This window comes from Scyliorhinus torazame, chromosome 23 (assembly GCF_047496885.1).
Source record: "Scyliorhinus torazame isolate Kashiwa2021f chromosome 23, sScyTor2.1, whole genome shotgun sequence".
In the NCBI taxonomy this organism is placed as follows: domain Eukaryota; kingdom Metazoa; phylum Chordata; class Chondrichthyes; order Carcharhiniformes; family Scyliorhinidae; genus Scyliorhinus; species Scyliorhinus torazame.
This window is the reverse complement of record NC_092729.1, coordinates 84409060-84418451: the sequence shown is the minus strand read 5'-3', so window position 1 is coordinate 84418451 and position 9392 is coordinate 84409060. Positions and strand designations below refer to the sequence as shown.

Here is a 9392-nt window from a genome sequence, read left to right as displayed (position 1 = left end):
CACTAATAAAGATTATTATCATTATTAAGTGCAGGTTAGGTGGATTGGCCACGCCAAAGTTGTCCGTTAGTCTCCAAAACGGTTCGGAGGAGTTAGTGGGTGGAGATGTGGGCTTGGGGGACTCCTGCACGTGTCGACTCTGTGATGGCGCCGGCCACCTTTCACGTGGGGGGCCTGGTCCCGAGGCCCTTCCGGAAACCGGAGCGCTGGACATTCACAGGTCCCCCTCTAATCTGGCGAATGAAACACACTACTCCAGGAGCGAGGCCGAAGGAATGTTTTATAAAGGGTTTTCACGTAGTTTTCTTACTTCTGTTCTTCGAGGCCTGCGGTGGGGCCCAGGTGGAGGTGGAGGGGGGGGGGGGTGCGTGGACGAGGAAGGTGGGCGTCTCCCTGCCGCCCGCCCCCTGGGCTGGCCCGGCCGCCCAGGTGGAGGTCTCACTCTAGGTACGTGTAGCAGATGGGATTGCCAACCCGATTGGCGCCCTCGTTGCCCCGCCGATCTTTGTGGGCGCACGCGCGGTGGGCGGCCGGGTCCACGGGCTCCCCGTTGCCCCCGCCCCGGCCGTTGCCCCCGCCGTCCCCCCGGGCGTTCTCGATCCTGTGCAGCCGGGCGTCGTAGACCACCCTGCCCGTGCGCTGGCGCTCGTTGACGGGGTGCGGCTCGCCCCAGGCCCTCAGCTGCCCGCGGTGGGTCGCCGAGGGCAGGAGGATGACGGTGGAGGCGGAGGAGGAGCAGGGCGGGGCGGGAGGGTACCAGGTGCGGCGGAGGAGGCGGGGGCTGCGGGGGGCGCCGGCCGGCGGGGGGCAGCGGTCCGGGGGGCGCCCCCGGGCGGAGGCGGGGGGCTCGGGGCCGGGGGCCGGGCCCCCCCGCCCCCGGCAGGAGGCCCGGCTGGCGCAGGAGTCCGGCGAGCGGGGCGCGGGCCGCCGCGGGAAGTCGCCCGTCGGCAGGCGGCAGCGGGGGGCGCAGCTGGCGCAGGGGTCGGGCGAGCGGCCGCCCGAGCGGTCCGGCGAGCGGCTCGCCCGGCCGCCGCTGCCCCCGGGGTAGGGGCCGGGGCTGCGGGGGAGGGAGCGGTCAGCCGAGGCGGAGCTGCGGCAGGGGTCGGGGGTCAGGCAGCAGTGGGCGGGGCCCTCCGAGCCCAGGGGCGAATCCGGGGTGCAGGAGACGGAGCGGGAGGCAAAGGGCTCCGGCGTGACATGGTGGCAGCGGGGCGAGGCTCGCCCTCCCGAGCTGGATTTCGGCGAGGGGGTGGCAGGTTGGCAGGCCGACACCCGGTAGAAGGCGGGGTGCTGGCAGCGGACGCTCAGGGCGGGCGACTGGCTGCCCCGTGCCAGGCGGGTCCATCGCTCAGGGCTGCAGGGCCGCGAGCAGGCCTCACTCAGGCTCCCGCCGTGCCCACAGGCCGCGCTGCTCCGGCTCTCGGACGAGTCGTCCAGGCACCTGTACCTCTGGCAGCAGGGGTAGGAGTGCTGGTGCGGGGGGGTCTCGTTGCCCGGCAGCTCCTCCGAGCCGTCCAGGTCCTCGCAGTCCTCCTCCCGGCCCTTCAGAACCTCCGCACCGTCCGCGACGTCGTGTCCTTCGACCGACTGCAGTAAGTAGCTGTGAGAAATCTGCTTCGCGTTCTCCAAACTCTTCAACAGCCCTGGCAAACAAATAAACCTCCATTAACACAACATACACCACTAATAAAATCCCCCCACACCATCCCACAACAAACACTCCCAGGACAGGGACAGCACGGGGTTAGATACAGAGTAAAGCTCCCTCCACACTGTCCCCATCAAACACTCCCAGGACAGGTACAGCACGGGGTTAGATACAGAGTAAAGCTCCCTCTACACTGTCCCCATCAAACACTCCCAGGACAGGTACAGCACGGGGTTAGATACAGAGTAAAGCTCCCTCCACACTGTCCCCATCAAACACTCCCAGGACAGGTACAGCACGGGGTTAGATACAGAGTAAAGCTCCCTCTACACTGTCTCCATCAAACACTCCCAGGACAGGTACAGCACGGGGTTAGATACAGAGTAAAGCTCCCTCTACACTGTCCCCATCAAACACTCCCAGGGCAGGTACAGCACGGGGTTAGACACAGAGTAAAGCTCCCTCTACACTGTCCCCATCAAACACTCCCAGGGCAGGTAAAGCACAGGGTTAGATACAGTGTAAAGCTCCCTCTACACTGTCCCCATCAAACACTCCCAGGACAGGTACAGCACAGGGTTAGATACAGTGTAAAGCTCCCTCTACACTGTCCCCATCAAACACTCCCAGGACAGGTACAGCACAGGGTTAGATACAGTGTAAAGCTCCCTCTACACTGTCCCCATCAAACACTCCCAGGACAGGTACAGCACGGGGTTAGATACAGAGTAAAGCTCCCTCTACACTGTCCCCATCAAACACTCCCAGGACAGGTACAGCACAGGGTTAGATACAGTGTAAAGCTCCCTCTACACTGTCCCCATCAAACACTCCCAGGACAGGTACAGCACAGGGTTAGATACAGAGTAAAGCACCCTCTACACTGTCCCCATCAAACACTCCCAGGACAGGTACAGCACGGGGTTAGATACAGAGTAAAGCTCCCTCTACACTGTCCCCATCAAACACTCCCAGGACAGGTACAGCACGGTGTTAGATACAGAGTAAAGCTCCCTCTACACTGTCCCCATCAAACACTCCCAGGACAGGTACAGCACGGGGTTAGATACAGAGTAAAGCTCCCTCTACATTGTCCCCCATCAAACACTCCCAGGACAGGTACAGCACGGAGTTAGATAGAGGAAATCAGCCAGGGTTCCTGCTCCTGATCACTGTCCAGTGATCCCTGGGTTAGAGAGAGAGGGGAAATCAGCCAGGGTTCCTGCTCCTGATCACTGTCCAGTGATCCCTGGGTTAGAGAGAGAGGGGAAATCAGCCAGGGTTCCTGTTCCTGATCACTGTCCAGTGATCCCTGGGTTAGAGAGAGAGGGGAAATCAGCCAGGGTTCCTGCTCCTGATCACTGTCCTGTGATCCCTGGGTTAGAGAGAGAGGGGAAATCAGCCAGGGTTCCTGCTCCTGATCACTGTCCAGTGATCCCTGGGTTAGAGAGAGAGGGGAAATCAGCCAGGGTTCCTGCTCCTGATCACTGTCCAGTGATCCCTGGGTCAGAGAGAGAGAGGGGAAATCAGCCAGGGTTCCTGCTCCTGATCACTGTCCAGTGATCCCTGGGTTAGAGAGAGAGAGGGGAAATCAGCCAGGGTTCCTGCTCCTGATCACTGTCCAGTGATCCCTGGGTTAGAGAGAGAGGGGAAATCAGCCAGGGTTCCTGCTCCTGATCACTGTCCAGTGATCCCTGGGTTAGAGAGAGAGGGGAAATCAGCCAGGGTTCCTGCTCCTGATCACTGTCCAGTGATCCCTGGGTTAGAGAGAGAGAGAGGGGAAATCAGCCAGGGTTCCTGCTCCTGATCACTGTCCAGTGATCCCTGGGTTAGAGAGAGAGAGAGAGGGGAAATCAGCCAGGGTTCCTGCTCCTGATCACTGTCCAGTGATCCCTGGGTTAGAGAGAGAGGGGAAATCAGCCAGGGTTCCTGCTCCTGATCACTGTCCAGTGATCCCTGGGTTAGAGAGAGAGAGGGGAAATCAGCCAGGGTTCCTGCTCCTGATCACTGTCCAGTGATCCCTGGGTTAGAGAGAGAGGGGAAATCAGCCAGGGTTCCTGCTCCTGATCACTGTCCAGTGATCCCTGCGTTAGAGAGAGAGGGGAAATCAGCCAGGGTCCCTGCTCCTGATCACTGTCCAGTGATCCCTGCGTTAGAGAGAGAGAGGGGAAATCAGCCAGGGTTCCTGCTCCTGATCACTGTCCAGTGATCCCTGGGTTAGAGAGAGAGGGGAAATCAGCCAGGGTTCCTGCTCCTGATCACTGTCCAGTGATCCCTGGGTTAGAGAGAGAGGGGAAATCAGCCAGGGTTCCTGCTCCTGATCACCGTCCAGTGATCCCTGGGTTAGAGAGAGAGAGGGGAAATCAGCCAGGGTTCCTGCTCCTGATCACTGTCCAGTGATCCCTGGGTTAGAGAGAGAGGGAGGAAATCAGCCAGGGTTCCTGCTCCTGATCACTGTCCAGTGATCCCTGGGTTAGAGAGAGAGGGGAAATCAGCCAGGGCTCCTGCTCCTGATCACTGTCCTGTGATCCCTGGGTTAGAGAGAGAGGGGAAATCAGCCAGGGTTCCTGCTCCTGATCACTGTCCAGTGATCCCTGGGTTAGAGAGAGAGGGGAAATCAGCCAGGGTTCCTGCTCCTGATCACTGTCCAGTGATCCCTGGGTTAGAGAGAGAGAGAGGGGAAATCAGCCAGGGTTCCTGCTCCTGATCACTGTCCAGTGATCCCTGCGTTAGAGAGAGAGGGGAAATCAGCCAGGGTTCCTGCTCCTGATCACTGTCCAGTGATCCCTGCGTTAGAGAGAGAGAGGGGAAATCAGCCAGGGTTCCTGCTCCTGATCACTGTCCAGTGATCCCTGGGTTAGAGAGAGAGAGGGGAAATCAGCCAGGGTTCCTGCTCCTGATCACTGTCCAGTGATCCCTGGGTTAGAGAGAGAGGGGGGAAATCAGCCAGGGTTCCTGCTCCTGATCACTGCCCAGTGATTCCTGGGTTAGAGAGAGAGAGGGGGGAAATCAGCCAGGGTTCCTGCTCCTGATCACTGTCCAGTGATCCCTGGGTTAGAGAGAGAGAGGGGGGAAATCAGCCAGGGTTCCTGCTCCTGATCGCTGTCGGACGGCCCTTGTTATGATGTTCGGCGAAATAGGGATTTTGGAAATCTGCAATGTGTAACGATGCCCGTTGCAGTCGAATAGCCTGTTTGCACTCAGCGCATTGCAGCGACCAGGGAGCTCCCTTGGGTGAAAGATGGAGGCTGGGACATGGACCGTGGAGAGGTGCAGTGGGGGAGCAGGCCAGAGGGAGAGAGAGACTTTGCGATGAGTCGGTTAAGAATCTGACGGTCACTTACTTTTGGACGATCTTCTATGAATTCGGAAATTCCAGCAAAACCCCATGAGGCGACGGAGCCGGGGAACAGCCTGAGGGGCAAATGGGACAGTGCTGTAGTCATTTCATTGAACAGACTAAAGCTCCCTCTACACTGCCCACATCAAACACTCCCAGGACAGGTACAGCACGGGGTTAGATACAGAGTAAAGCTCCCTCTACACTGTCCCCATCAAACACTCCCAGGACAGGGACAGCACGGGTTTAGACACAGAGTAAATCTCCCTCTACACTGTCCCCATCAAACACTCCCAGGACAGGTACAGCACGGGGTTAGATACAGAGTATAGCTCCCTCTACACTGTCCCCATCAAACACTCCCAGGACAGGTACAGCACGTGGTTAGATACAGAGTAAAGCTCCCTCTACACTGTCCCCATCAAACACTCCCAGGACAGGTACAGCACGGGGTTAGATACAGAGTAAAGCTCCCTCTACACTGTCCCCATCAAACACTCCCAGGACAGGTACAGCACGGGGTTAGATACAGAGTAAAGCTCCCTCTACACTGTCCCCATCAAACACTCCCAGGACAGGTACAGCACGGGGTTAGATACAGAGTAAAGCTCCCTCTACACTGTCCCCATCAAACACTCCCAGGACAGGTACAGCACGGCGCTAGATACAGAGTAAAGCTCCCTCTACATTGTCCCCATCAAACACTCCCAGGACAGGTACAGCACGGGGTTAGATACAGAGTAAAGCTCCCTCTACACTGTCCCCATCAAACTCTCCCAGGACAGCTACAGGACGGGGTTAGATACAGAGTAATGCTCCCTCTACACTGTCCCCATCAAACACTCCCAGGACAGGTACAGCACGGGGTTAGATACAGAGTAAAGCTCCCTCGACACTGCCCACATCAAACACTCCCAGGACAGCTACAGGACGGGGTTAGATACAGAGTAAAGCTCCCTCTACACTGTCCCCATCAAACACTCCCAGGACAGGTACAGCACGGGGTTAGATACAGAGTAAAGCTCCCTCTACACTGTCCCCATCAAACACTCCCAGGACAGGTACAGCACGGGGTTAGATACAGAGTAAAGCTCCCTCTACACTGTCCCCATCAAACACTCCCAGGACAGGTACAGCACGGGGTTAGATACAGAGTAAAGCTCCCTCTACACTGTCCCCATCAAACACTCCCAGGACAGGTACAGCACGGGGTTAGATACAGAGTAAAGCTCCCTCGACACTGTCCCCATCAAACACACCCAGGACAGGGTCAGCACGGGGTTAGATACAGACTAAAGCTCCCTCTACACTGCCCACATCAAACACTCCCAGGACAGGTACAGCACAGGGTTAGATACAGAGTAAAGCTCCCTCTACACTGTCCCCATCAAACACTCCCAGGACAGGTACAGCACGGGGTTAGATACAGAGTAAAGCTCCCTCTACATTGTCCCCATCAAACACTCCCAGGACAGGTACAGCACGGGGTTAGATACAGAGTAAAGCTCCCTCTACACTGTCCCCATCAAACTCTCCCAGGACAGCTACAGGACGGGGTTAGATACAGAGTAATGCTCCCTCTACACTGTCCCCATCAAACACTCCCAGGACAGGTACAGCACGGGGTTAGATACAGAGTAAAGCTCCCTCGACACTGTCCCCATCAAACACTCCCAGGACAGGTACAGCACGGGGTTAGATACAGAGTAAAGCTCCCTCTACACTGTCCCCATCAAACACTCCCAGGACAGGTACAGCACGGGGTTAGATACAGAGTAAAGCTCCCTCTACACTGTCCCCATCAAACACTCCCAGGACAGGTACAGCACGGGGTTAGATACAGAGTAAAGCTCCCTCTACACTGCCCACATCAAACACTCCCAGGACAGGTACAGCACGGGGTTAGATACAGAGTAAAGCTCCCTCTACACTGTCCCCATCAAACACTCCCAGGACAGGTACAGCACGGAGTTAGATACAGAGTAAAGCTCCCTCTACACTGTCCCCATCAAACACTCCCAGGACAGGTACAGCACGGAGTTAGATACAGAGTAAAGCTCCCTCTACACTGTCCCCATCAAACACTCCCAGGGCAGGTACAGCACGGGGTTAGATACAGAGTAAAGCTCCCTCTACACTGTCCCCATCAAACACTCCCAAGACAGGTACAGCACGGGGTTAGATACAGAGTAAAGCTCCCTCTACACTGTCCCCATCAAACACTCCCAGGACATGTACAGCACGGGGTTAGATACAGAGTAAAGCTCCCTCTACACTGTCCCCATCAAACACTCCCAGGACAGGTACAGCACGGGGTTAGATACAGAGTAAACCTCCCTCTACACTGTCCCCATCAAACTCCCAGGACAGGTACAGCACGGTGTTAGATACAGAGTAAAGCTCCCTATACACTGTCCCCATCAAACACTCCCAGGACAGGTACAGCACGGGGTTAGATACAGAGTAAAGCTCCCTCGACACTGTCCCCAACAAACACTCCCAGGACAGGTACAGCACGGGGTTAGATACAGAGGAAAGCTCCCTCGACACGGTCCCCAGGGTGGGTAGGGCCCCTCCCCAGGTTTGACCCATTGATTCACGAGTCTCTCTCTTCCTTACTTTCCACGTCAGGTCTTGTATAGTGGCCCTCACCATCCAGATCGTGTTAATGGTGATCTGCAATGCCACAACTGTACCCAGAATGATCACGATGACCTGGCCCACATACTGGCAGCAGTCTCCCGACGCCTTCGAGCAAGGGTGGCCGTGGGTGGCCATGTTGGGGATGCGCCAGGGCAGCGTGAAGGCCATGTCTAAACTCGCTAATGGCTAAAGGCAAGGAAATCTCTCTCTGTCTCTCTCTCTCTGTCTCTCTCTCTGTCTCTCTCTGTCTCTCTTTGTCTCTCTCTGTCTCTCTCTCTGTCTCTCTCTCTGTCTCTCTCTCTCTCTCTCTGTCTCTCGCTGTCTCTCTCTCTATGTCTCTCTCTGTCTCTCTCTCTCTCTCTCTGTCTCTCTCGCTCTGTCTGTCTCGCTCTGTCTCTCTCGTTCTGTCTCTCTCTCTGTCTCTCTCGTTCTGTCTCTCTCTCTGTCTCTCTCTCTCTCTCTCTGTGTCTCTCTCTGTCTCTCTTTGTCTCTCTCTGTCTCTCTGGCTCTGTCTCTCTGTCTCTCTCTCTGCCTCTCTCTCTCTCTCTCTTTCTCTCTCTCTGTCTCTCTCTGTCTCTCTCTGTCTCTCTTTGTCTCTCTCTGTCTCTCTCGCTCTGTCTCTCTCTCTCTCTCTCTGTCTCTCTCTCTCTCTCTCTCTCTCTCTCTCTGTCTCTCTCTCTCTCTCTCTCTGTCTCTGTCTCTCTCTCTCTGTCTCTGTCTCTCTCTCTCTGTCTCTCTCTCTGTCTCTCTCTCTGTCTGTCTCTCTCTCTCTCGCTCCCTCTTCCCTCAGGGTGAGCGACTGACGTTGATTCAACACGGTCAAATTGTGATCCTCCTCCTCCCCCCCCCCCCCCCCCCCCCACCCCCCCTCCCCCCCCCACTGTGACCCCTCTGCTGGGCAATAGCCAGCCATTGTGAAATGGGATTACACGCAGGGCCTTTATAAGGAGTGCTTAAACTCAAACAGGGACAGCAACCCTCCCCCTCCTCGCCTCCCCTACCCCCGGTGCCAGTACTGAGGGAGCGCTGCACTGTCGGAGGTCGATGTACATACTCTAGGATTTGAGCGCTATAATCCAGGCCGACACTCCCCCCGGTGCCAGTACTGAGGGAGCGCTGCACTGTCGGAGGTAGATGTCTATACTCTAGGATTTGAGCGCTATAATCCAGGCCCACACTCCCCCCGGTGCCAGTACTGAGGGAGCGCTGCACTGTCGGAAGTAGATGTCTATACTCTAGGATTTGAGCTCCATAATCCAGGCCGACACTCCCTCCGGTGCCAGTACTGAGGGAGCGCTGCACTGTCGGAGGGAGATGTATATACTCTAGGATTTGAGCTCCATAATCCAGGCCAACACTCCCCCCGGTGCCAGTACTGAGGGAGCGCTGCACTGTCGGAGGGAGATGTATATACTCTAGGATTTGAGCTCCATAATCCAGGCCGACACTCCCCCCGGTGCCAGTACTGAGGGAGCGCTGCACTGTCGGAGGGAGATGTTTATACTCTAGGATTTGAGCTCCATAATCCAGGCCCACACTCCCCCCGGTGCCAGTACTGAGGGAGCGCTGCACTGTCGGGGGTAGATGTCTATACTCTAGGATTTGAGCTCCATAATCCAGGCCCACACTCCGCCCGGTGCCAGTACTGAGGGAGCGCCGCACTGTCGGAGGGAGATGTATATACTCTAGGATTTGAGCTCCATAATCCAGGCCGACACTCCCCCCGGTGCCAGTACTGAGGGAGCGCCGCACTGTCGGAGG

At 56.9% G+C, this 9392-nt stretch overlaps 1 protein-coding gene across 1 annotated transcript; it reads right to left on the bottom strand.

Moving 5' to 3' along the window:
* Positions 1-263: 263 nt before the first annotated feature.
* LOC140399650 (uncharacterized) lies at positions 264-8441 on the bottom strand. Its single transcript, XM_072489192.1, has 3 exons — positions 7608-8441; positions 4993-5062; positions 264-1643 (listed from the first exon to the last, which is right to left on the bottom strand). Exons 1-3 carry the CDS (start codon positions 7797-7799, stop codon positions 439-441), a joined length of 1467 nt encoding a protein of 488 aa, XP_072345293.1. The 5' UTR covers positions 7800-8441; the 3' UTR covers positions 264-438.
* Between the last annotated feature and the right edge of the window lie 951 nt (positions 8442-9392).